The 27,811-nt window shown below is 40.3% G+C and overlaps 2 protein-coding genes across 5 annotated transcripts; one reads left to right on the forward strand and one right to left on the reverse strand.

Annotated features, from left to right (window-relative positions):
- Nucleotides 1-160: 160 nt before the first annotated feature.
- zc3h11a (zinc finger CCCH-type containing 11A) lies at nucleotides 161-11,227 on the reverse strand. 4 transcript variants are annotated; one of them, XM_041033183.1, is made up of 18 exons: nucleotides 11,139-11,213; nucleotides 10,753-10,806; nucleotides 9,528-9,599; nucleotides 9,069-9,216; nucleotides 8,836-8,955; nucleotides 8,033-8,156; nucleotides 7,740-7,922; nucleotides 7,544-7,609; nucleotides 7,242-7,415; nucleotides 6,771-6,848; nucleotides 5,167-5,265; nucleotides 4,972-5,034; nucleotides 3,837-4,376; nucleotides 3,603-3,670; nucleotides 2,946-3,513; nucleotides 2,423-2,598; nucleotides 1,935-2,137; nucleotides 161-1,493 (listed from the first exon to the last, which is right to left on the reverse strand). In XM_041033183.1, the coding sequence occupies exons 4-18, from the start codon at nucleotides 9,120-9,122 to the stop codon at nucleotides 1,274-1,276; spliced, it is 2,736 nt and encodes a 911-aa protein (XP_040889117.1). In that variant the 5' UTR covers nucleotides 9,123-9,216; nucleotides 9,528-9,599; nucleotides 10,753-10,806; nucleotides 11,139-11,213; the 3' UTR covers nucleotides 161-1,273. The 4 variants fall into 4 exon arrangements, with proteins under 4 accessions (XP_040889117.1, XP_040889118.1, XP_040889116.1 ...); XM_041033184.1 differs by lacking the exon at nucleotides 10,753-10,806 and having other exon boundaries at nucleotides 11,139-11,227; XM_041033182.1 differs by having other exon boundaries at nucleotides 10,753-11,217.
- Nucleotides 11,228-11,719: 492 nt separating this feature from the next.
- On the forward strand, nucleotides 11,720-26,641 carry LOC121178814 (synaptophysin-like protein 2). Its single transcript, XM_041033190.1, has 6 exons — nucleotides 11,720-11,906; nucleotides 12,126-12,200; nucleotides 17,042-17,157; nucleotides 19,307-19,505; nucleotides 20,557-20,730; nucleotides 24,502-26,641. Exons 1-6 carry the CDS (start codon nucleotides 11,892-11,894, stop codon nucleotides 24,637-24,639), a joined length of 717 nt encoding a protein of 238 aa, XP_040889124.1. The 5' UTR covers nucleotides 11,720-11,891; the 3' UTR covers nucleotides 24,640-26,641.
- Nucleotides 26,642-27,811: the final 1,170 nt, after the last annotated feature.

Genomic DNA, 27,811 nt, shown 5'->3' on the forward strand with positions numbered 1-27,811 from the left:
TTCTTATCATACTGTCTTTTAATGCCTGGAACAAAGGAAACAAGCTATATTAAAAGCTAAGGTGAAACATAAGATACCACCTATAACTGTCTTGAACACATCAACACTTGATGTATAAGCTGAGTTCTACTGTAAATAATCAGTCAATTATTGATCCAGCTGATCATTAAAAGCATTTTTATTTACACAGTAATTTGTACAAGTCACTTTTAACAGTAAGCTTGAGGAAAAGGGTCAGGGCAGAGCAAACATACTAAGAGGAAAAAACAAGTTGTTTTGTCTAAGACCACACTGATAAACCGATGCTAACACAAAAGCACAAAAAAGGAAAGCATTGTTGAAATGAAATACAGTGTTTGTCAATCATAAAAAGAGCATACAAATATCAGAAACAGTCCCTGAGGTGTTCATTAACAAAGATCAGAGAACGCTTCAACATTTCTCCCAGACTAGGTGTTTCAAAGTTTGCCCACTGAATAAAAGAACTGGTTAAAAAATATACACCTTTCAAATATTATTAAAAAAAAACACACTAAGGGAAGAACGGTCACAGGCAGAAGGGGCACTCCATAAGATCTGAGTGGAAAAATCTCTCCAGCACATATACCTGAAGGATAAAACAACTCTCATGTTTATAACATGACTGTTGGATTTTGGAAAATTCCATCGGTCATAACTTCTCTAAGGTTCTGACCATTGCTGCTTTGAAGACAGGGTCACCCTTCAATAAAACTGACTGAAACAACAGTCTCGTCCACCCATAAATTTAAAATCAAATGAGTAGTTGATGGCAGGCTACTGTTTAGTGCAGCAGTATTCATTACTTCTATATTCAGCTTGTTCTTCCCTTTGCATACGCAGTATACAAATATGCCTTCTCTCTAAAATGAGTCATTCATCATTCCCCACATTTAACATCATCAAGGATTTCTTGACAGTCACAGGGTGTTCTTAAGTTCTCCCTGAAAACCAGAGTCCTTTTCATTTTTTCTTCTCAGGTCCTGGAAATTTTGGACAGTGATCATAAACAGATATAATAAGGAAAATCAAAACCCTACAGAATAAAAAAATGCCAAAAAATGATCATAATGGTAGGAAATGACAAAGGACTGTAAATGAGAGAAGAACAAAAAACCTTAACCTAAAACTCTGAAGAAAAAAAGTCTTTAAAACACTCCATGATAGATACTGGATGATAGTCTTCCCTTCTTGTAAATACAGAATCACAAGACAAGGTCGTGTGGACGGGTGTTGTCTGTAGTTGACGGAGCCCTCAGCTGTCAATCATCTCTGATAGTTCCTGCAGCAGGTCGTCCTCTCCAATGCCAGTGTCCATGTCCTCCTCCAGATGGTCATCTGTGAACTCATTTATCAGGTCCTCAAAGTCATCCACGGCCGAGGTGGAGGGAGCAGCTCTGGATGCGGAGGTTGTGCGGGACACAGTTGTACTCTGTCTCCGTGCCTTGGGTTGAGTGGGAGACTTCAGGACTGGGCTGACACATAAAAAGGCTTGTTATTTATTTGGTGGCTGAGAAAGCTTCATTTACATCACATGAATGATACTTTTACAATATTCATTTATCTCTGAAAATACAATTAATACAATATCAATGGACAAATTGGACATGCAGCTGTGTGGAAATGCTGACAACTTTCTTGTATGTTTTGAGTTCTTCTGACACCATTAAATACTGATGTACATCTGTACATTTTTGGCTGTACTGCAACAAACAGCAGGACCAGCTCTATAAACATGAAAGTCACAGACTGACTGAGTCAGTGACCAAGATCCTTATTGATCACAGACTTTTATGTGGAGTTTAAAAATGTGTTAACTTTGCCAGAAATTAATACATCACTCCCTCACTGACCTAAAGACATTTCTTTTGTTAAGTCTGTCATGTTTAAGTTTTAAAATCTCTGTGGACTTTTACCTTTGGGGGACTGCACAGGCCTCTCTGGAAGTAGCAACACTGAGGGTTGTCTTGGTTTCCTGGCTTGCACTCTGTTTGAAGATGGGGACAGTCTGGAGCTCCTCTCTCAGTGGGCTGGGGCTGGAGCCTGAGTCCAGCAGGGTACTTGGACTGCAGGGAACAGTAGAGCTCAGCTGACCCTCTGCACTGGAGGATGGGAACACCTGTCAACAAGTCATGGAAGATCATTAAGTGTGCTAGATTGTTTAGATTCTCCATCATACTTTGCCTTACAATTAAGGGTAAAAAGATTAGGGACCCACATACATCAGCGAATAGGGTAAAAACACGAGTGGTATAAAGGTTAATATAAAGATGAATGCAATATACACAAATGAGAAACCGTCTTGGCACATGTTCCAGACGGAAATAAATCTGAAAAAAACAAAAACAAAAAAAAAATAAAATAAAATAAAATCACCACCAGTGGCCCAGTGTGTCCAACTTACCTGTCCATCTCTGCACACTGCTGTCTCCTGCAGTGGCTCTTCCAACTCTGTGGATGTGCTGTTCAGAGGTTTCACAGCAGCAACAGCTGATCGCTCTGGTCCCCTCCTCTTGTGGCCTGGTTTCACCTGCACTGCAGGCTTCATGACAGACGGTTTCACATTCAGTTTGGGCCTCACTGAAAAACAAGCAGTTTCAGGGACATGCAATGAGATATGAACGGAAAGAATGGGTGCTTCGTTTTTCCTGTCTTGCGCTGAGGACTGGATACATGCTTTCAAAGAAATGCTGTTTGAATCCTGGTTATGTCTAGACATGGCCAATCAATTTTCTTTAAATCCCACACACCAAAACAAAAAAATGGGTTTTTTCCATTTACATAATACTTTAGAGGTAAAGTTTCAAGCCACTCATGTGTATACAGAAATTGTACTGTGTGAAATAAGCCTTAAGTGCTGCCTCAGAACTAAAACAGAAATGTGGGTTGCAAAATGAAGTATGTATGACAGCATTAAGATGAAGTACCTTTGGTGTCTGTAGTGTGTTCTGATTTCTTATGATTATTGTTCAGTGTTTTGTCAGATATAGGGACCTCTGCATTAGGACCCTGAGTAGCTGTTCTGGACTGCTTGGCTGGTGAAAGTGCAGTGGAGTTCCTTGTGTTTTTGTCTGGGGCCTCGCTGGAGCTGCTGGTGCTCTGTGAGCGGAACTCCGTCTCACCTCCCTGTGGAGAAAAGCTCTGCTTCACAGCTGTAACGGCTGCAACAGTTGTACCAGGAGCAGGAGTGCTGCTGACAGATGAAGCACCCTTGGATTTCAGAGGGATGAGTTTACGAACAGAGAGCTTTTGGGTGGAGGGGGTAGTGTCAGGGGTCAGAGTAGTGGAGGATGGTGATGAAGAACCTGGCGACGAAAGATTGTCTTCGGCAAAAGCCTTCCTGGTCAGGGACCCATCAGCAGTCTGTTTCTGAGAAAGCTCTGCCTCAGCTGAGGTTTTGCCCTGCTCCTCTAATTCCTGCTTGCGAAGGCGTTTCTCGCGCATGATCTCCTCGAAGGTCTTGACCTTGACATTGTTACTGGTGGCAGGGCTGGTCTAGAAAGACACAGGACAATTACTATCACCTACAGTCAACAAAAGAACAAGCATGAACAGCAAATATGGCACCATCTTCCATAACATACCCCAGGGGCAGCAGTTTTCAGTGGCTTTGCTGTCACATCAGCACTCCTCTCTGCTCCGATGTTGCCTGCTGAGATCAACAGGAAGTTGATGATTCAAACTATAAAATATTATTTGTAAGATGAGGATAAGCAAATTAAAAATTTGTATTTTAATCTGAAAGACATTTACAACAGTAAAAGTAACAACTGTGCCTACATTCCTTTTGTCACACAGGGAACTGTATGTTGTCTTACTTTGGGAAGCCAGTTTGTTGATGCGCAGTAGGCGAGGCCTCTTAGCACCATTCTCCTCTGTATGAGAGCTCCTCTTGTTTTCAGCCTCCAAAGCCTGTTTAGCCTGCATCCTCGCTGCCTTCTCCCTGCGGATCTCCTCCAGGGTCTTTACTCTTACTTCCACCAAGTTTGTGGCCTCAGGACTAGCCCCCGCTGTGTTAGACTCTGCTTGGCTATTGCCTGGATCTTTCTCAACAATGTGCTTTGCCTTTGTAGGGTTAGGGTTCTGCTCCTGCTGCTCTTCCTGCCTTTTCTTCTTGGCTCGAAGGATCTCAGAGAATGTTTTGACATGGCCAATTGAGTCGTCTCTGACCCTGATGGCTCGCTTAACACCCTTGGTGGCTTTGGGAGTGACGGTTTTAGTGCCTCCTGGACCCACAACTGAAGGGCCATTGACCTGGCTCTGAGACTGAGACTTTTCTGCCTTCTCCTGTCTGATTTCCTCCAAAGTTTTGATGCGGATCTGCTCAGGAGCCTTCTTTGACTCCATACTGGTCTCAGCTGTTGGGAGAGGTGGGGTACAACAACAACCAATATTTTACTCAGTCTGCATGATTATTCTTTCCAGACCAAATAATGGACAATGTCACAGCAGTGTTTCCCCTACCATTATATTAGGGGGGTGCCCCGCGCCCCCTTGAAGGTCAAGTTAATTTTATTAGATTTTATTTTCTATATTGCACCAGATCACAAGAAAAGTCATTTACTTGTCCTATAGAACAGGTCTATATCGTGTTCTTTTATTAAACAAACTAAATAGCCTAATGTTTTTTATCTAATTTACACAACAGCATGTCATTTCTGTCTCTAAATGGTTGCACGTTCACAATTCTCCTGTGCTCTCTGTATTGCACACAGGCGAGTTCCGCCCCGATTCACGAAAACATGTCGTGTCAACCACCTGAAAAGCAGACAAAAATCTCTGTGTTTTTTTAAAAACGCTCCCAGGGTGGTGAAGATGGCAACACTTGCTCTCCTGCGAGTAGCAGCCAGAGTAGTTCTCCTGTTGTCATTAAAAGAAACCCCCACCCAAAAAAAGCTGTAAACCTAGGAGAAACACTGCACGGTAACCTGTCATATTCTTCAGACTACTCACCTGGGTGAGTGGGTGCAACAAGAGCGGCAGGCAATCCAAGTCTTGCCTTAATAGGCTTCAAAACTAAAAAAGCGAGAAAGAAAACAGTTTTGACATATTCATTCTAGACTTTTATATTACATATTACCAGCACAAAAGCATAAAAGGCTGCAGATAAAGCACAATGAATACCAAGTTTTGATATTTCACACTCACCTTTTTGAGGGGGCATTGATGGCGCTTCCTCATCCACAACTCTGCCCAGGCGCTCAGCCAGACTGCTTTTCAGCAAGACACCATCTCCACTTTTTACATCTGCAGCAAGGGGAAATCATGAGCTTCTGTACTGTTACCATTATTATCATTACAAGTGGCATTTGAAATCTGTTGAGTAGATCAAGTGTTAAATTTAGGAATGGTAAATGGACTGCATTTATATAAAGCTTGTCTAGTCTTTTCGACCACTCAAAGCACTTTTACACTACATTCACTCATTCACACAGCACTCTTAACTAACGCCATGTGTGTTCACACACCGATGGGTACATTAGGGGAAATTTGCGATTCAGGATCTTGGCCAAGGACACCTTGAAAATGGACCAGAGGACACGAGGATTGAACCACCAACCTTCTGATTAGTGGATGACGTGCCTTACCTCCTGAGAATGTTCCCAGCTGATCGGGATCAGCTTTAAGTATGCACCTAAGCCTGACCATTTGTTTTATGTCAGCTGTCACATGTGTAGTAAATGGAGAGCACAATTTGTTCCATGACACCACAAAAAATTAGTCTAGTGTGGAAATATTTCAAGTCTGGGTGTCGATGCAACTGACAACAACCTTCTAGTTACACTAGTGGCAAAGCAGTGGACACTAATTGAGGAGAAAGTCGAGATTTTAACTCCGTTTTAGGAACTGAGGAGGGTAGTGAGCCCTGAGACTGCAACTGCAGCTGATGTGATACCTGACATGGCGGTCCTTAAATGTGTTCTTTCTCAAGAGCACAGCACTAATCAAAGAATGACAATGACAATCAGTCCACTGCCTGATACTTCAGCCATTGTTGAGACTGAGCCACTCAACTAAACTGCAACTTTAGTGGACCCCAGATACAAAAACAGGCAATTTCAGTAAATGAAATGTACCTTTGCAATGCTATGTTAAAATCTATTTTACTCTATAATGAACTGCATATAAGGCACCAGTATCAATCTTTTAAGCCAACTTCTTCAGTTGTCCAGGTGCAGAGTTTCCGTGAAGAACAAAACAGGCCAAGTCAGACAATTCACTACAGTACTAGTGGGAATGTGCTACACAATTTCCTTCACTGGCTGCTATAGCAACCAACTTTCTCTGTGCCCCATGCAGGGGAAGATGGACTGATTGTCTTCTAACATGACAGAGATGCTGACTTTCCTCGAAAATAACTGATAAGAACTGGCCCTCCTTGCTAACAAAAAAGTGCCTTGTAATTTTATCATTTTGATATTCTTACTGTATTGCCATGACTCCAATAATTAGAAAGATAAGCTAGTTTAACCCTTCTCAGTGGATCCGAGACTTCTGTTCTTCATTTGTAGTTTACTGGTTGTTCTACAATGCTGCTGTAATCAGAATTGAGACTTTTATTTGTTGTGACTGTAAATCTTAAAAAGGCTGCACTGAGTGGAATTGCATCGGATCAAGCATCAGACTGGGACTCAGTAGTGGAAAATATTAAATGTTAAATGACCCGGATTGGGATGGGGGCAAAAAAGACACATGATCATGACATCCCTAATTAAAATTAATGTTGAGGTGTAACATGAGTGCAAATTTACCAGTTGTGGGCATCTTCCTTCCAAGCCTTTCAGTCACACTGCCTCTTGGTCTACCGATTTCTTCAATGGCAAGTGAGTCTAGGTTAAAACAAGAACCACATACTGGTTGAGAACAGTGTGATAGTGATTTTACTTCTCTTTAGGAGTAATAGTTACTATGCTATCTGTCCATGTTTCCATGTTTCATCTCATCATCAGATGAGAAACAAAGCTTTATATGTCAATATCTATAATCCAGACACTGTGCTGCTCAAACAATGCAATTCTATTGTCATAAACAGCAACAGCAGCCTTGCTAACTGTCAAGCTAACATGAACATTTTCAGGCACCGAGATATCTTTAGAAAGGCCATACATAATATGTTTTTGCTAGCAGTATCCACTTTAAGCAAATTCATCAATTAACACAATTTATCAAAATCAAATCCTAGAGTATCATCAGAGCAAAAAATATAAAATTTAATTAAGTACAATCTCTAGTCTCGTGGAGAGCTGGTCGAAATAAAGACTGGATGTTTTCTTTCTCTCCGTTGGCCGAGGTATCAGCGCTCTGGATTGGGTAACCAGCTCTCTTCATGCTGGCCTTCAGGGCCTTCCTCAGCCGGATCTCCTCCAGGGTGCTCACTCCAAAATTCAGTGTGTTATCTGCCAATAACCCATCAAAACACACAGTCATTCCATAAAGATCATGCAGTATTTAGGAGTATTACAGCTTTGGTCACAAATTATGACAAATGGTGTTTCCAATGTTTTGTTCCTGGCTTCAGTTTCACCTGATTTCGGTAGCTTTCTAGGAGAAGGGCCGACTTTGCCATCCTCTCCCTCCTCTGAGAACTGGTCTGGAAACAAAAATGCATAAATGGTAAAGACCACAGGGAATAATGTGTCTCGATGGATGTTTAAGCAATACTGTAACAAAAGAGAAATGTTTGAACAGACACTGTTCATTTGAGATCAAATCCAGCTCACCATCTTCATCCTCATCATCATCTGCTGGATTAATCACCACTGGTGGGTGGGTTGGGCTAGGTACCGGCTCCTGAGTTTCTGTCTTAATGACCCCTCTGAGCTGTGGATTGGCTGCAGTGGGGAGAGGGGTAGCAGGTGGGGGAGCTGGCTCCTCAAGTAGCTGTTCTTCGTTCTTGCTCAGACCTGGGAGAATTACAGTAATTATCGTTATTACCTTTCACAGGTGGGTGTAAAACGCTCTTAAGATCTACATTTCAATTTTCTATGTGTTTGTGTAAAGGAAGTCCACTCACTTTTATTTGGTGGGACAAAGATACCATCAATGTAGCGGGCCTTTTCGTGGAGGAAGGCACAGTGTGGCTTCTGGCAGCCAGCTGGCTGGTTCTCCCAATAACAAGGTATCTCCTTTCGGTTTTTCTGTTTGGATGCATGGAATAAACAATATGTAACAGTATGCATGGTGGAGACGGGCTGATCACATCTCAGTCAAATACTTGCATGCAACAATACAAGTTAATTCTACAGAAGGTTCTACAGAAAGGATCTACATTTCTATTTTCACTCTTGCATACTGATCATATTTTTATTTCTCCTGGCAAAATATAGTTCAGTGACATGTTTGGAAAAGACTGAAGTCTGTGGCCAGAACAGGGACCATGGTACAGGCATGACTCTCTGTCTCTGAAGTTCTGGAGGGAACTATTTAAATAAGCCTGATCTTAATGCATTGCAGATTTCAGAATTTAGTTAGACCAAAGGAGCTTGATGTGATTCTACTGTACTTTAAAACACAGATGAAACTTACCAACAATCTGAACTCTTCTTCTGGGTAGCAACTATTTTCCTAAGTTAAGACTTTCAAGAACTGTGTTCATTTGTTGTATGAACAGGCTTGTTGTCAGATTGTTTTTACAGGGAGTTAAGTGTTCTTCCCATCAGCTGCAGAAGCAAGAGTGGGGCTCCTGGTCCAGGTATACACAGAGACTTTTTCCTTTATCAATAGCTTTTCAAGACACACACTCCTTCAAGTGAACAAAGCTTGAGGGAGATTGCAGAGCTTCCTGCAGTTTAAAACAAATGTTTAAATTTTGCTTACCGTGATTTCCATGTGGCGAAACTTGCAGATGGTCCGAAAGCAGCGTCCTTCCTGCCACAGGTTGCAGACTGTCTCATTGCCCATAGCTGCCTCACAATGTCTGAAGGGGCAGCTGTCTCCCTGCCGGATAAGTGAAATGCATTAAGACCATACTCTTCCCTCTAATCAGTATCACTTTCTGACTGGTTACTTTATGCAGATATGTGGCAACTTTGTGCTCAAACTTTGCTTACTTTAGTGCAGGTGGAATAGTAAAAGAAGTAGCAGTCATCTCCATGGTTGGTCATGGTAATGCTGGTATGCGTCTTGAGTGGCGGGGATGATGAGGCTACAAACTTTAAACCCAGGAGATGGCTCTCCTCAAGACCAACAGGACTCTCCCTGACAACACAGAGCACAGTAACAGATGTTTTTCAGCAAATATGCATGTGTAAAGCTCTTACAATGACACCTATGTGTACTGTTTTTTCATTCAGAACAGCCTGATCTGTACGCATGACTTGCTCCAATTTGTACATGTGGGATTATTACTCTGCTGACTAATAAGTGATTTTTGTTCTTTTTCTTTGAATTAGATACAGATTTAACACATTTTAATTTAGATGGCCATTAAGACTTCGATTTTGGGTCTTAAACTGGTAATTTCACTACTGAGCTAGTCAGCAATGTTTTTAGAATAATGCCACCTTTACCTGAGGCGGCTGAGAAGTTGTCTCCCTCGAGAGTGCACTGCTGGCAGGGTGTCTCCGTGGTGGTGTGGAGTCCTGAAGGAACACTTGATCCATGAGATAAGAGGAAAATGGGGGTGGGTCGCCCAGAGACACTTGTCTTCCTATGACATCCCTTTTCTGAGACATCTTTATCTCCGCCAGACTGCTAAATATTACTGATGGTGGATGCAATAGAGTCCTTTGGGGATTTTTTTTAAATTGTTTTTTTTTTTTTATTAATTGGTGTAACTAATGAAAGAAATAAACAGGGGAACATAAACAGCCGGAAAAGAAAAAAATAGATCCAAAAATGCTTAAACTGATGTGGCAAAAAAGCGGACAAATGTGGATGGGTGGAAAAAAAATCCTCAGCTTCTTCTTGGGCTTGGTGGCATTTTGCACACTTGGAGTGATGACAGTAGACAAAAATGGGTAGGATATTCAAGCTTCTAGAGATTCTCAGCTGTTGATTACCAATGCTGAAGAGAAAAAAAAATCTTCTGCCAATGTATTCTCATGGGGGGCAAGCTATCCGTATCCAGGGATCCCCACAAAGGGCCATGCGGATGATTTTAAACCTACAAACCAATCAAAAATACTCCCCAGGGAACTGAAAACATGAGTTATTAAGAGACAGACATTTGTGCACGTGTACAAAAGAGACAATTGGACATTTCAACACAAAGGTAAAGCATCACGACACAAATATGCTTCCAAGGCAAACTGGAATTTTGTTATAACTGGGATCTAGATCAGTGGAAAGACTCACTGTCTCTACGCTGCATAATCAACCCATGCTTATATATTTCAAGTATCTAATCCAATACAAAGAACTAAATTGGAAGTTTTCCGGAGTTCACACCGGTTGGGTTGTTTATTTACTGTAGACATGGAGGCCCTTGTTCCACAATGACAATCAGCTTGAAGAACAACTCTGACGTCCATTTTAAGTAACAGGTAAAAAGCAGTTCAAAGTTAAAATATAACACTAAAGTAAACAGATAAAACAGTGGCTCGCAATCTTACTAACAAGTATCACGAGCAAAACAAATACTCCCCTGAGGCCACAACCACAATTGTCGTTAATATTAGAGCAAGTTTCGGGTAAAATCCCAGACAACTAACTAACATCGACGTTTCCTGGCAAATAACATAAGTCACCAAAAAATTAAAACCAAAACGGACAAGGAAATAATCACATACTTACTGTTGCAAAATAAAAAGTAGCCCAAAGCTAGCTGGGACGAATTACGAGCGATTCCTAGCAGTGAGAGAAAGATAATATCCGGCAAAAAATTGAAAATTGTTATCTAAATGACATTTAGACGTTTACCCTTCGCCTGGCTATCTATTATCAGAACGTATTGTTGTTATTCTCAACTATTCGCAAACTATGCTGGTGCGATTTAGGATTATTTAAGCTTGTGCTAAATAACAGAGGCCTACCTAAATTCTTAGCGACCTTCTCGTTAGAGTTACCTAAGCGTTAAGACGGAGGTTTTTTGTAATTACCCTGGTATTCACTTTTATATTTTAACAATACTATTTAACAGGTAAATATATTACATAAACACAATATGCGGTGTTAATTACCAGTTTCGGGGTTTAAAAGATTACAAAAGCTGTGTAATGTAGAAAAAACCCCGTTCCGCTTCGTTGCCTGCCGCAGCCGGACTCAGACTAAAGCAAAATGGCGGCTCCAGCATGAAAATCGATGAGGGTGGGCCGCCCAGTGTGCGGAGTTCAGGTCGACTGGAAAGATTGGAAATATTAATACTCACATGATGCATTGTTTTCTATACAACATATAATAATATTCCACGATCTCTATTAGTTAACGACTTATGTTTGGGCGTACAGTAACATTAACAGTCTTAATATTTCTGTGAATCAGAAGTAGTCAGTAATGACGGTCGTTAGGTAAAATACATTATCATTCTTCCGATTTTTATTTTCCACTTTAAAGGAAAACATACTGCAAACAACTAGTGACAGAGCTTCCAACACATTATGCAGCATTCGCAATTCACTAAAAAGAAACAACTAATGTTTCATTTGAATGTCTATGAACGCACGTTTGTTATTTTGAAAAGTAAACGGAAATGTAGCGTAACGTTTTATTTTGGTGAGTTTGAGAGCGGTTCAACTGTTTTAGCTTTGACAGTAGGCTTATCAGTTAGTTGCCTGGCTGTTGGCCTGCCCCCTGTGGACAGTCAGTAGCCGTTCTATTGCATGCGACCGTCGAATGTCTTTAAGGAGTCTTCGAGAGTCTTTAAGTTAGCTTTGCAAGCCAACAGACCACTTCAGGAGTGAAAAGTAACTACTTTTCAACTGTTTCCCGTCTAAATGGATACTGTTCAGGTGGGTGAGTTAGCTGAATACCCATGTTGACGTGAGTTAGGGTTAGCATGTCGCTAATAGGGGTTTGCTAACAAGGGCAGGGCCAGTTAGCCGCAAGGTGACAAACAGGTAATGATAGTTGTTGGGTGGTCTTATGGACGCTAATTCGTTTACACCTGGCTAACATTGTGTTTGTGTTTCTTTGTTCGTTTTTTTACACAACCTGTTTGTGATACGCAGAAAGTGGTGTCGGAATTTTCTCTGGACCTAAGACCATTGAAAGAACCTCTTGGATTTATTCGTGTCCTAGAATGGGTGAGTAAAGTAAACGTATTTAAAATGTCTTAGATTAGATTAAAAGTTGAGGCATTTTAAATACTTAATATAAACATACTACTTAATACTTTACTTAAAACATTAACAGTAACGTTAATCCATATATATTCAGTTACCATATATATTCAGCATTCTTCTCAGTTGATCCCCGTGATATTAATATTTCCTTTTTCAGTGCAAGTGTTTGCATGCACAGTAAAGCAGATGGTTATGTGGGCATAACTGAAAGCAAAGTCTGAGTCGGTGCTCCTGAAAACCAGGCATTCCTCATATGTGCCAGTTATGAGGAATGCCAGCTGTGGAGAACCAAATAGGCTGGATTTAAGTGCTACTGCTGAGTAGTAACATGGTCTAAAATATCTCTACACTGTGAGTCTGTGCTATTGACTTCATAATGAGTAACCTGAATGGACTGTATACTAAAGGAAGAACAGTTCAGGAATTCTCCCTCTTAGGTGGCTATTGTGCAGACTGCTCCATTACAGTAGTACAGCGCTTTGTGTATTTAAGGCGTGAGCTTGTGGAACAGCCATATCCTGTTTGTAATTAACATTATTTGTTGCTCTACTGTGGATTTTTCACCATAGGGGTTGGCCATCTAACATCAGTACTTTAAATATTAACCAAATGGTTACTGAAGCAGGACACAGTGTTTTCCTTTGCAATGAGGGCAATAATCTGTCATTACACGGTAAACCCATTCCAACAAATACAGCAGGTCATAGTTGACAAGTAATATATTTTTTTTTCACAGCAGACATTTTGACTTGACATGGCAGGAAAAGCACAAGTATAATTTATGACTTTAATTAAAAAAATTAATGACTCTTCCAGCATGCACAATATTAGAACTTCCCGTAAGTAGAATACAGTCATCATTAATAAATACACCTTTGCTTCTTCTGTTATAACATGTCCAAATGTCTGCCATGAACAATGCCTATTAACTTGATGGGTACAATGTTATTATGAATAAAAGGATTCTCAAAATCAGTGAAACTATCCTCAATTGCTGATGATACTTTTCTCTTGGTTAATTTGCTAGCACATGTATTTACTGATGTTGTGAAAGACTGGTGTCTTGAATTTTAAAATTTCGCAATGTTAGCAATGTGAAATTGTTAATGTGAAAATCTTTAACGTGACAATCTTTTGTCACAACAGTTGTCAGGTAAACAGAAGAAAAGCAGTGTTTTCCTTTATAAAGCAGTCTGCCAGGAAGGTGTGCTAAGTTAAAGGAACCGGTCAGCTCACTGTAACTGCAACATTAGTTGCAACAGTCTAATGTTAACCGATAACTTTAACATTAGCAAACTTATCTCTTTGAGTTGGGTTGAATTCCCCGTTGCAGCTGTTGTGAGGTCAGAGGTCACCATGGCATGCCATTATCACTGTGACAGTGACAGTTGTGTGCGTGTGTGTGTATGTTGTGGAGCAGGTTTCATGAGAACTGTGTCTGCTTCAGAAAACATGCAGTTTAATTTTCGTTGCAATTCATTGTCATGTTACCATCCTCCCAGATCCTATATTTATCAGTCCTGGGATGATGGGGGGTCCTTAAGCTCAAGCCTTGTCCTGGTCCGGGCAATTTGACACTTTCCTGAAAACAGCCGCTCATCTGGGTTATGCAGTTGAAGTTGGGTTTGTTGTTGGCCTGCTCCAGTCTCAAGGCTGAAATAGACAGAATTCTTCCAGAGTGAGACATTCTCGGGCTGGGAGAAGCATACTCTGGGAAGATGTTTATAATTGATATTCCTGAATGTCAAACTGGTTTGAATGCCACTGCTTGTAAACTTGGACTTTAGCCAGTAACAGCAGTTTTTCACAGTGTCAGATGGAGGCTGGTCCTATGGGAGGCAGTGGTCTGGCTATTTTTGCATTCTTGACCTGCATGGTCTGTTTTTAGTTCATTATTGTCATATCTTCATATGGTGTGTTATATAAAAATAAAAGTTGTTGTATAAAATGTTAAAGATTTAGAACCTTGTGACTGGTTGCTGTCTCTTATCTCTTCTGCTGCTCCCTGACCAGTAGAAGTAGTGACAAATGCTTTAGCCAGTCTGTGGGAGGCTGGGTCGATTCTGGACCCTGGACAGTGAACGCATGCCCTGTCTGGAGAGTTTATTTGGGGTGCTGTCAGAGTGGCCTGGGTGGGTCAAACAGGGCTGAGATGAAAGCTGAGAAATGTTGTGGAGGTCCAGTGCTACCTGAAAGATGAAACCCATTCCTGAAAATCCTCAGTGGGCCTGAAGCTTGTTAAATACTTCACTCCATTTCTCTGTGTGTTTCTGTTGTTTATTTTTCTGTCTTTACTACACTACTACAGCCTGCAGGCTGTTTACCTTAGTGCTTCGCCCTTTGTTTTGGCCCACTGTGTACATCTGTTAAGTAGCTGAAAAGGATCCCCATGATTTGGGAATGTGCTTTGGTAGCTGTGGGTGTAAATGAACAAATGATATTATTCTTGAGAGAAAGTACGGAAGCAAGAATCACATGCTCTAAGCAGAAGCTTTTCATTGTAGGAAGGATGTCCTGGGAGGGGGTACAAGTGTATGGAGGCGGGGGTACCCTTTGTCACATAGTCACTATAGTGCTTACTCATACATACTTGGCAAGAATTTTACTGCAACACTGCCATTTGGTTATGAGAAAAGAGTAGTTTTTTTGTGACAATATTGTAAAATGCAAAATGACTAAAACATGATACATCTGTATTTTTTAGATCTATATGTGTAAAACCTTAACCCACTTACACCTATTTTAAAGAGTAAATGCACACTTTAATGATCACTTTGAGCACAGCCTGGAAAGAAACAACTGAAAGTCTGCTCAGTGTGTTGAGAGGACATCACTGTGTACACAACAGTGCGACACCATGTTTGAAGATGGCTGTGGCCTTACCAAGTGCACCAGAAGTAGGGGGGTGGTACGCAGTGAAGAGGCAACTGGCCACCGCTCTTTTACACCCATTGGCCACATTCTTTTTAAGTCGTGAATCACTGTTTTAGCCACTCCTGTCCACTCTAAGACATTAGCTAGAACTACAGACCGATGGGATCACACAGCATACTGAATAAATCTTGCACACCAATTTGATGCTGTGGCTGGTGTGATCTCATCACAAGATGGTCTCTAGTTTCGAACCGGCGAACCTCCGATCTCAGACCGGTCCAAAGTCCAAAACCACACTCGTTACGTGCTGTGCCACAGCCGCCCCCTAATATTTAATGTCAGTTTAATTGCAAATTTGTTTTTTTTTTTTCCCTTCCAACTTTAACAATCAACCAGCAAGAATGCAGTTATCACACAGTGCTAACAGGCCTTTATATCACATCTTACAGCCACATTTGGCTGACTACTGCATTGAACTGAATAACTTTTGATACTGCTTTAAGTTAGCAGTGGAACAATGTTGGGAAAGCTTAGTTTGCAAGACTGTCATATTTTCCCAGAAAATAGTCATGAGTGAATCCCATCCTTAATTGAAAGATTTAACATATTTTTTCCTAACTTTCTACATATTACTTACAGGGGTGGTATGTCTATCATGTGTGCTTGTGCTGGCTGTATGATAGAATGCTGCTGTATGAAATCCCACTCTGCTCTGTTTCTATTTTAGCACTTAATGTCTTGCCTTTAAAAATAGGATGAAACGGCAGCAGACAGGATCTCAACAACATTGTAATCAAGTAAGATGGATATACTCTGCTTACCAATATAGTTCCTTAACAAGATTTTTCCTGGCTCAGAGTAGACCTCTGGTACTACCCCAAGGTGTAAAGAGGTTTTTGTGAGGGCTTGCTTGTCAGTATCAGTAGGACTGTGTTCAGTGATACAGCTTATAAATCCTTTTCTACAATGACGATTGCATAATATCTACAAAGTGCCCAGCAGAGTACTGCATGGGCATGAAATCTTGGCCATTCATTCTGAGCCCAGTACAGGTCTTATCGCGTGTTAAGACCAAACACGAGGTTAGTTGCGCGAATATGACTGCTGGATTGTTTTTGGAACATTTCGCAATTTGCATATATTCACCTTTAACAGCCAGTGGGCTGAAATCTATGCAAACTGGGACAATTTTAACCCAGGCCTGTTGCTACTTTCTACTAGTTTCTGACTGCAGTTTATGCTATAGTACATTTAACTGTCCGATCATCCTGTGGATAGAATCTGTTTTTCTTTGTACAGCGAGTTCATGTCAGAGGTTACAGGAAATGGTCTAGGTTCACCTCTGCTTTCCACTCTTCCTGCTGGTGTCTGTTCTTTGTCAGCTTATTTTTCTCCCATGAGAAGAAATGTTTTGCTAACTTTCATTCTTAAATGAAAACAGCTTCTGCAGAGTTAAATATTCATTGACAGTATTTACAGTTAACGTAATGAAATTTGAAAATTATTTATCCTTTGTTTTGATCAGGTTTAGTGTTATCAGTGCTGTATTACATGTATATTAAACTCACAGCAAAATACAGTCACTGAGGACATACAGGGCCAACTGGGAATTAAAAGTTGGGACTTGAAAAAAAAAAAACTGTTACTTATGAGTGAAGCACTATGGTATAATTTTTATGTTGGGTTTAATTTTGAACCTTAGAAATTAAGGCTTAAAATAATTGATAAATAAAATAAATATAAATTGAATTGGCTTTAATTTAACATCAATAGAAACCTTTATTCAGATTTTCAAAAATTTTCTTTTGTGCAGAAATACGACAGCAGTGTGGGGCTTCATTTCCTTTAAAATTAACAGCCTGATTGCTTGAGACACCTGTAAAAAAAACATACCTCTCTTAACTTTCCATATTTCTCTGCCACTACAGGTCTTTGCCATCTTTGCCTTTGCCACCGCTGGAGGTTACTCTGGGACAACCCACTTCACAGTCAAATGTCCGAAGGAGACATATGATGTAAAGCCTGTGTTTGGCTACCCATTCAGGTACTGTAGAACAATAGAGCGCTTCCTTGCTCTTTATCTCTGGTTGAAGCCATGCCCACATTACTGTGGGCATGGCCCACAGTACTGTGAACTCTGAAATGCAGTTCATGTGTCGAACAGGAACTTTTTCTTAATCTTTGCTGCCCACACTAAAATACCAGGACAAAAACCTGTGAAATCTGGCTCCTCCTCCTCAGTTGACAGACAATGCAGTTGTGGATTACTGCCACCACTTTTGCCATCTTCGGTCCCCTGCAACTTTTTCTTTAATTTCTTATTTTCTGATGTTGAAATCACATAGCTTTATTTTTGTGCTGTCAGATGACTGCAGAAACAGAAAATAAGTAGTCTTAGTTCTCCTTGTTTACCAGTGTGAACACTATTTGATGGGCAGCTGGGTTTAGATTCACTATAAAATAGGACTTGGCCATATGGTTGAACTCATAATCACAATAAAAATATCTTTCAAATAACAATATACAATATATTATGACATGACAAATCTGTGAACCATGTAGTTGATGTTTTCCAGTATTATCATTTTCCATTATTAGAAATTAAATCAGACAAATTATTACTTATGAAGCAAACAATGGACAGTGGCAGAGGAAATGGTACCAGTGTAAAATTTATCAGTAATTTAGTTGACTTCAGGAGAAGTCTGCAGGAGTGGAGGAAATTTTACGTTTTCTGTCAGGTCATTTTGAGACAGGATCAGGGGGGATATTTATTAAGGATTGCTGCCCTATTTTAGGCAGTAAAATCATATTGGTCCTTATTTACTAAAGGACAACACAGGTTTTGTACAGGTAAAAAAACATGTCTTAATAAATAGCAGGACAACTCTATTTGTATAGCACATTTCATACATATGGGCAATTCATAGTGCTTTACATAATGCATTGAAAACATAAAGAAAACAGCATAAAAACAGCACATTACATGGAAGTTTTTAAAGCATATAGTGCAGGGAAGTGAGATCCAGCCACAAGTGGTCACCTGAGATGCACATGGAGATGAATTTTAATTCTAGGTATGAACTGATGTGCTTAGAGCTGTCTACAAGACAATTGACTCAGTTTTATCTACATGTATCTGGAGAAAGTTAAGGAACATGCAGTCTTTTTTGGGGGGTTCCATTCCCTTGCAGAGAGACTCAATTGGACTGTAATCACTTGACTTGCATAATATGATAGTTTATGGTCTAATGGGAGCATACAAAATACTTTTACCCATAGAAAACTTCATATAATCATGTTTGCTCACTCAGATCCAATATTACCAATTGAGATTAAATGGTTCCTGTATTCAAGATATGACTTGAACCTCTTTAGCACTGTGCCTGAGAACCCAATCTAGTTTTCCAATCTGTTCTGTAGTATTGGACTGTCAACTGTGTCAAAGGACCTTGTTAGAGCCGTGTTAGCTCTAACAAGGCTAGAACTTAAATTATGCCAAATTCTGTTTTTGAACTGACCTTTCAGAATTTTAATGAGAGCTCTTTCAGCACTACAGTGGGGCCAAAATCCAAACTGAAATAACCATTGAGGTTAAAAGTTTACATTTTTTGTTTTCAATCATTTTACTTGAGCCACACTACTCTTTTTGTAGGAAAGGCTTGATGAGTTTTTTTCTTTGATCAGTTTTTATTGGTCAAAGCAGGTCCAGTGCAGTGCAGTCTGATTAAAGCAGCCAGTAAAACACATTAAGCAGGTTATTTTTTCAGTCTGTTTATGCCAATAATGTCGTCAAAAAGGTACTAAAGTTTTAACAAAAAGATATACCACACTGAGCTTTTCTGTTTATCATTGTAGTTGATAATTTAAAGAAATGTTTGGATGAAAATGCCTAGTTCCAAACTTTGTAAAAAAAAAAAAAAAAAAATTAAAATTAAAAATTAAAATTAAAAAATATGGTGGAGTCTAATCTAAGACTATGCAGATCACTTGGTTGTGTTTAGTCTGTGCACAGTCTTTTAAAATCTGAAAAGTCACACTTAATCCTTTCATATATTCTCTCTTCTTGCATTCCTTGGATAAAACAGTAACTGAGGTGAGGACTTGTTTTCTCTGAGATCACACACAGTATAAAAACAAGAGTCATCAGAGGGACTGCTGAAAATGAGTTCTCGCTCTGTATCTCTCCTCAGGTTGTCAGCGCACCCATACAAGATACCATTATGTAACAGCAGTCTATCCAATGACACCTACCTGCAGGGCGACTTCTCCTCCTCAGCAGAGTTCTTTGTGTGTGTCGGTGTATTTGGGTTCCTTTATTGCACTGCCGCACTCATCCTTTACCTGGGCTACCAGAAAATCTACCACGAGACCACCCGTGGTCCTATCATAGTGAGTACACATCGCTTTTTTATTCCTGCTAATGCTCTTCACACCCACCATCCCTGGGTATGAGGAGAGTTGCTGTGTATTTTTACATTTTGTGAATGTTTTGTGTATTTGTTTAGGATTATTTTTTTCTCCCGCTGGGCGGTTATTCACACCAGGTTAAGCCTTGCAGGTGGCTGTGACATCCAGCCATACTGGTACCAGCATTGCCCTGCAAGCGTGAGGTCAGGCTTTGCCTCCACAGGCACACCTGTCCATAAGTCTCATTCAACATCAGCGTGAAATCACAGCACAGCTGTTGTCTTTAACTTCTGCATATGATGATTTTGTCAGACAATTTCATGGTTATGAAATCAGGATTTTTAGCAGCAGCAGAGCAGCAGCTTTGAAATGTCTTGAAGTGACTGCTGGTTAAGATGAATCTTAATAGGGCTGAGTTTCAGTCACTGTTGCATATTGTTTCATTGTCTGACACAGATTTAACAGCTTTATTATTATTACAGATTAAGGCTGACACTAGGCTGAATGCAAATATTACCCACCATCATAAATAGGTTAATTAGTGTATTGAGTCATCTAGTGACATTTAGTGAGTTTCTGAGCTTTAGTGCTGCAAAGTGCAGCCAAAAACTAGGTTTTAACCTAGTCATTTTTCTACCTTCCAGACAGCCACTGATTTGTATTCTTTTCAGCAAGGAATGTACTTTTTTAGATTGGTAACCCATCACAGTGAAGCATGTCTGGTTTTACCAGTAGTGAAGAGGGTGGGGTACATGAATTATGGGAAATCAGGGACTCTTCCTGGGGTGGTGTGTTGGTTTACTTTCAAATAAATTCTACCCTACTCTATAGAAAATATCCCAGCTATTTCATCATCAAAACCCAGCTAGCTCTTCTGTAATTATTACACATAAGAAAATCTTGTATGAAATTCCAAAATTATTCTTCACTTGGAAACATTTCACAGGATGGCAAAAACAAAAGTGTCTCAGTATTGATATGATATTGTTGTGTATGTAAACATGCTTAGTGTTTACTGTGTATGTCCTGCCAGGACCTTGTGGTGACTGCAGGCTTTGCCTTCCTGTGGTTCGTGTCCTCCTCAGCTTGGGGCAAAGGCCTGACTGATATCAAATGGGCCACTAACCCTGAGCACCTAGTGCAGTCATGCAAGGACGTCTGTCATCCGGGAGCGTCTCCTTCAATGGGCCGCCTCAATGCCTCTGTGGTAAGTCACGTTAAAGCAGTGTACCTGCAGAGCTGTAATGGTGTACCTCATTACCTCCCCCTGAAGGGACACAAAATTCTCAATGATTATTTTTGTCTTATAGACAAGACAAGAGTATTTTATCAACATTAATGACCTTAGAAAAGTCATCCCATCTCTTTCAGTATTTTGGAGAGCTGCAAAATCGTGTTGAACTGTTAGGAGTTTCCAATGTTTGGTGGTGGTGGGACACAAAAAGTACTGAACCAATTTGTACTGAACATGGTGGAGGGGTGGGCCTGGAAAGAACCCATTCAACGTATTAAATTCTGGGCAGATCCAGATCATTTACTGAATGTTAATGTTTTTTCTCTAGAGTCTGGTGTTTGTAGTTTGACATTGGCCTTGGTGGAGGTCTGCACTCTCTGAGACTCCCTCTAGTTTTAAATTACTTCTGCTGCTTTGAATTGTTTGTATCAACCTCTCATTTTAAAATGTTGAATCCACATAATAATTGAAAGAACATTATTAATTTCATTTTGTTATTTTAGTTAAATTATAGCATAAGTGCCAGTCTTTGTAATAGGAAAACTTTGGTTCCTTCTGCTAAAAATAGACATTCCTTTCCAGTCCCAGGACTGCATCACTACCCACTATAGCAGGCTAAAGTTAACCATGTATAAAAAAATTTGAATTCATCTTACAAAATGAAAACATAGTCTTACAATACCATTCTTATTTTGCATTTCTCAATGCTCTAAATGAAAATAAACAACAACAGTATAGTCAGTGTTGATATACACTTTACTTAAAGGGAACCAGTATTCAAATTTCAGTGTGTTTACTGTGAAAACAATGTGAGGGTCTAATCCTGCAGAAGGAAACTCAGACCGGGTGTTGTGAATCAAGTCTTTAATTTCATGCAGCATGGAGACAAGACATACAGTTCACAGTGTGTTCTGCAGTGTTGTCTCTAGAGTGTTCTCTAGTATGACTCTTTATACCTGTAGTCAGTTTGCCCTTAAATACCTTTCCCAGCAGAAAGGACATTAAAAGATGTATTCTGATCACCGCTACTGTAAACACCCTGAACAACCAATTGGGGTTCACTCCCAGGACATCTGAGATATTTCCATATCAGCAGTTTTAGATAACAGTTCATCCTAGGTGGACATCTGTTATCACACCTACTGTAAACTGGGGTTCACTCCCAGGTTAGCTAAGGTCTTTACAGATCAACAGTTACAGATAGATAGATAGATTTTAGATAGACTTTAATCCCAGAGGGAAATTAGTTTGTCCCAGCAGCACGCATACACAACAAATACAGTATAGTTATAAATAGATTAATCTAAGTGAGATTCTCGTGAAATTCAGAGCACAGTTCTGGAGGCTACATGTGTATTATACAGTCTGATGGCCTCAGGTAGAAAGGACTTGCTGTAGCGCTCCTTAGAACATCTGGGCTGCAGCAGTCTGTTGCTGTGAGAGCTCCTCAGACTGTCCAAGATGCTGTAAAGGGGGTGAGAGACATTGTCCAAAATTGCTCTGATCTTTCCAAGCATTCTGTCTCTCATCACCACCTCTAATGGAGCCAGACTGGTGCCAACAACTGACTCAGCCTTTTTTATGAGTTTATTTAGTCTGTTTGCATTCTTTGTTCTGATTCCTGCTCCCCAACACACCACCGCAAGGAAGATGGTACTGGCCACTACCGACTGGTAGAACATGTGGAGCATTTTATTGCAGACATTGAAGGACCTGAGCCTTCTAAGGAAATAAAGTCGACTCAGGCCTTTTTTATAGAGCACCTCGGTGTTTGTGGACCACTCCAGTTTGTAGTCCAAATTAACACCGAGGTATTTGTATGATGTTACAATCTCCACATCTGATCCCGCGATGGAAATTGGCAGTGGCTTAGCCTTCTTACCTTAGTTTTATCCACATTGAGCTGTAGATGGTTCTCCCCACACCACCTGACAAAGTCATCCACCAGTCCTCTGTACTCCTCTTCCCATCCCCTTTCCACACAGCCCACTATAGCCGTGTCATCAGAATATTTTTGCAGATGACACGCCTCGGAACAGTACTTAAAATCTGCAGTGTAGGTGGTGAAGAGGAAGGGAGAAAGCACAGTACCCTGGGGGGCCCCGATGTTACTGATCAGACGGTCAGACACAGCTCTGCAACCTCACAAACTGAGGTCTGCCCGTCAGATAATTGGTGATCCACGTGATGAGGGAAGGGTCCACATCCATGCTCTCCAACTTTTCCTTCAACAGTCTTGGTTGGATGGTATTGAAGGCGGACGAAAAGTCGAAGAACATAATCCGAACAGTGGCGTTAGGTCTGTCCAGGGAGGAGTAGGCCCTTTGCAGTAGATATATAATTGCGTCGTCCACCCCCACATGGGGCTGGTACGCAAACTGCAGAGGGTCTTGAGTTGCACACACCAGCTTCCTCAGGTGTCTCAAGACCAGCCTCTCCATGACCTTCATTATGTGGGAGGTCAGAGCTATGGGTCTGTAGTCCTTCAGTTCCGCAGAGCGTCCTTTCTTTGGAACTGGGACCAGGCATGATGTTTTCCATAGCTCCGGGACTTTCTGGTGGTACAAGCTCATGTTGAACAGGTGTTGCAGGACTCCACACAACTGGCTCCCACATGCCTTCCAGTACCCAAGGGCTTATGCCATCCGGTCCAGGTGCTTTTCCGGGATGAAGCCTCTCTAACTCTCTCCTCACCTGATCAGCAGTAAAGCTTAATGTGGCTGTACTGCTAGAAGGTACAGAGTCATTAGGTGAGTGAGGGGGAGAAGGTGTTGGGGCCTGCGGGCTGCAACTGGTGAGTGGAAGATGGGGCAGTGGCTTGGTAATAGAGCTGCTGTTGATGGTAGCTGTGTCAAACCTATTAAAAAACTGGTCTAGCTCATTGGCCCACTGCATATTCCCTTCAACAGTGCCTCTGTCTTTCCTGTTGAAGCCAGTTATTTCCCTCATCCCACTCCAGACTGCTCTGGCTTTATTATTTTCCAGTTTTTCCTCCAGCTTTCTCCTATAGTTGTTTTTATTCTCCCTTAGTTTCTTTTTCAGCTCTTTTTGTACCCTCTTGAGTTCTGTCTTGTCCCCTGTCTTAAAAGCTCTCTTTTTTCATTAAGTAAGCTCTTCAGCTCACTTGTGACCCAAGGTTTATTATTTGGGTAACAGCGGACCTTTTTGGTGGGGATGGAATTATCTACACAGAACCCAATGTACTCAGAGATACAATCTGTTAGTCCATTTATATCTCCCCCATAAGCATTATAGAAAGCCTCCCAGTCGGTGGCCTCTAATGCACCACGAAGTGTCTCCAGACCCTCATTGGACCACTTCCTCACTGTCCTCACCACAGCTTGCTGTTGTTTAACAACAGGCTTGTATTCAGGTGTGAGTAGAACTAAGTTGTGGTCTGATCTACCTAATGGGGGAAGAGGAGTGGAGATGTATGCGTTTGTATGTCATTTCATTTTAGGGGACATCTGTTTTAAATGACCACAAGGTATAATCCTTATTTTCTTAAGAAGAACACCTCCAGGGACACACAAAAAATGAGGGAAGACTTTTACAAAGGACGGTTTTGGTTGGCGGCTTATTTTCTAATTTCACAATTCTAACCTTGATTTCACTTCTAAAACCTCTATATTCAAGAAACTCAGATACAGTAAAAAAAAGTTTCCACAGTACTGCAAAACATTATAATTCACCAGTTGTCTTCGGGCATTGCCAGTCACCATCTGTTTTTACATCTTTCGACAGATTCTCGGCTTTTTGAACTTGCTCCTGTGGGCAGGTAACTGCTGGTTCATTTACAAGGAGACCCCATTCCACAAGGATCCCAACCCACCGGCCACCATGGAGGAAGGAGCGGCCCCTGGGCCCCAGCCACATCATTGAGGGTCCCCAAGCTTAGCCCTACCCCACAGCAGAAATGCTTTGTGCCGAACACTGGTCTCTAATGTTAAGTGACAGAAATGGAAACAAACGTCCTAAATATCCCCCAACACTCGTCTGAACAGTTTTTTAGTTACAAGTCTTTAGTTGAGGTTTACCTAGTGCCCAGTGTATGAAAAACCTTTGTTCTCTATTTTTTCTAAATCTGTTATCAGCTCCCAGTTCCCATGTGACTTGAAAACACTAAGTGCTAGTACAAACTAGAATACTTAAACACAATGTACAACAAGAGCTTCTGTAAATGTATCCTGAATTGAAACTGTAAATGTGTGTATGTGGTGTTCAGAAGAGCAGACTTGCAGTACATCTGCTTCCACATTGACATATTGTCCTCCCTTGATGTCTGTACTACAGGGAGCCACCTAGTGATGAAGCTGTGAGGTAAGAAGCCAGAACCTCTGCTGGTCCGCAGCCAGGGAAAAAGGTAAAGGTCTAACAGAAGTTGAAATCAGTCAGCCCTCACATCCAATACAATCAATTCTTGCCATAAGAAACAGCATATAGAAGCAAACATTTAAGTGAGAGCAAATGCATACCTGGGATTTTCTCTTGAGCAGGAGTCCAGTAAACCCTGTTCTTCCTCTGTCAGGTAATGTATAGGAGAATGTGCTACAGTACAACTTCCAAGTACTGTAATTCTAAACATGCCAGTCACTTCAGTTTCTACTTGTGATTGGATCACCGATCACGAGACGCATGTCACTACCAGGTCTGAACAGGTCAGACTAAGACATGTGTTGTCAGAAGGCTTTCTTAGATATTAAAACATCTAATGATTATATTTACAGCCATACCATTCCCCCATCGATGTACTAGTCCACTGAGAAACACTGCAGTATACTACATAAGCACATGGGTGTTGCCGTTTCAGCATCCTAAAATCACACTATTCTACTGCACTTCAAATGAAGCAGAGACTTTTATTTTTGAAAGTGTAATTTTGAGTGATGTTTCAGGTTATAAGAGCTTTTGCCACATTTGTTTATATTTTCAGCCTGTGTCCAGACCAAGACAGGCTCTCTACATGTTTACTCAAGTAGCTGTTGTGCATGACCTCACAGTCGAAGTGACTGCCAGGTAAAACCATGATTAGTACCTGTGATCAAAATGTTACATTTAGAATACTCAATAACACTAACACTCAAACTTATTTGAACTATCTTTTGCAAAAGGTGCCTTGCAGTGACATTATTTACATACAGTTCATATGTATTTTTATCTACATTAATGTTAGGTTTCTGTTTGTTCTGTCCTGCCTCTGACATTTTCCATTGAGAAATACAGTGTAAAGCTTTTCATTGATTCTTGGTTTGTTTTTTGTTTTTTTTTTGGAATACCAAATTGATTTCATTGTCTGAGTAGCTTAGGGTTTAGTCTTCTGATGATAAATAGTTAACGTCTGAAAAGAAAGTGGCAAAATGTGTTTGCCATATTGATGTAATCCTGCTGTATTTCTTTATGACTCCTGCCCATAGTCTTGCTCTACAATTAACTTGACAGCAATGCCATACATTAGAAGATGTTACATTGAACTCCTATAGTTATTCTGAGTCACTGTTCATAACGATTTGTCAACACAGTGACTAGTTGCATTGCACTTAAAGGGATCTAATTATCTCTATGAAGTATATGTGCATTAATAGATTTCCCAGTGACTCAAATTGACAATCTGTGCAGCTGTTTTATTTCATGGCCTAGGGAATGTATAAGGGACTGTTTGAGTCACTGCAAGCAAAGAAATATTTTCCACATTGTATTGAAATTAGACATGAAGTATATTATAAAGTAAGGATAAATCTTAGTTTAAGTAGAGCACAATGATATGTGGAGGTTTATGTAATAGCCTATTGACATTGGACTTAAATGTTTTTTTTTATGCCTTGTTTGTGCAAAAAGATTGCTGATCTGTATGAATATGTAAAACATAAGAGCTGCAAGTCCTGGATTCTGTCTCCTTTCTTAATTACATTGCGAAATGAAGTTAGTGCGTCTGTAGTTGTTGACCACCTACCCACATGGTTTACAGACATTTAAAGCCACTGTGTGACAGAAAAGAACATGAAATCTTGAGGTGGACTGGCTGCATTATTATAATAATGAATTTCTGAATGGAGGTGTAAATAGCCACCTAACCTTGGACAACAATACTACAGTCCCAGAGGTCATGGAAACTGATATGCATCTGTTTTTTCAAGGATCTTCCAAGGATTTAACATTTTTAATTTTGATTGCTCATAAAGCATAACAGCTAAGCAAAGCTTAGCTTCATTAAAACAGAAGTCGCTGATACTGTCTGTTTCTTGAAGTCACATATGAAATGTAAAGACTTTTCCTTTGCACAAGAGACTGTGGACATTTTTTCGCCCATTATTCAGAGGACAGTCAGAGCCATGAAGCGGTATTTTATGTAGAACTGAAACAATTATTTGATTAAAATGATCAGTTGAAAAGAAATGAGCAACTGTTTTGATAATCGATTAATCTTTTGCGTAAGTTTTTAAGTAAACGTGGCTTGAAACATTCACTGGTTCCAATTTCCTCAATGCACAAGATACAAAATAAGCGATTTTAATATGTCGACATGAGCTCTCGGAAATTGCTACAGGCGTTTTTCAATTTTTTCATGTCACATTTTTGTGCCATTTTACAATCAAAGTAATCAATTCATTGAGAAAATAAAATTTATAGATTTACAGACAATGAACTTAATCATTAGCTGCAGCCCTAACTGCATGGATTGCCAGTGTAATACAGGCTGTGATTGTAAGTCTGTTGTGGTTCTAGTAGGTGTCAGAGATGACTGTGATGCATGCATTGTAATATCAGGCTTCATCTCAAGAGACAATTTTGTAAGTAAAATAAACTAATAGTTACAGTGTATAATTTTAGTTTCTCATCAAACTCAACCTCCCAATTTTTTGTAGCTCAGATTAAAGCATACACTTTTTTTTTTCTTTAAAAAGCACTCAAAAAAAAAAAAAACGGATAGTCTGATCAATACAAACAACATAGTATCTTCACTAGTTTGACTTCAGTCATGAAAAATTCAGGGAAAAGCTCAACAACAGCTGCAGCAGAACACCTAGGTTTTCATTGTACATTAGGACTGGTGCAT

Source organism: Toxotes jaculatrix, chromosome 3, assembly GCF_017976425.1.
Source record: "Toxotes jaculatrix isolate fToxJac2 chromosome 3, fToxJac2.pri, whole genome shotgun sequence".
NCBI classification, from domain to species: domain Eukaryota; kingdom Metazoa; phylum Chordata; class Actinopteri; family Toxotidae; genus Toxotes; species Toxotes jaculatrix.

Bases quoted from the DNA above. Each gene is read 5' to 3' on its own strand.
- zc3h11a (XM_041033184.1), bottom strand. From the start codon at position 9,122: ATGACCAACCATGGAGATGACTGCTACTTCTTTTACTATTCCACCTGC. The intron at 8,956-9,068 runs GTAAGCAAAGTT...CTTATCCGGCAG, and splicing joins ACTATTCCACCTGCACTAAA to GGAGACAGCTGCCCCTTCAG. The intron at 3,514-3,602 runs GTATGTTATGGA...GTGTCTTTCTAG, and splicing joins TGAAAACTGCTGCCCCTGGG to ACCAGCCCTGCCACCAGTAA.
- LOC121178814 (XM_041033190.1), top strand. The intron at 17,158-19,306 runs GTACTGTAGAAC...ATCTCTCCTCAG, and splicing joins GTGTTTGGCTACCCATTCAG to GTTGTCAGCGCACCCATACA. The intron at 20,731-24,501 runs GTAAGTCACGTT...ATCTTTCGACAG, and splicing joins GCCGCCTCAATGCCTCTGTG to ATTCTCGGCTTTTTGAACTT.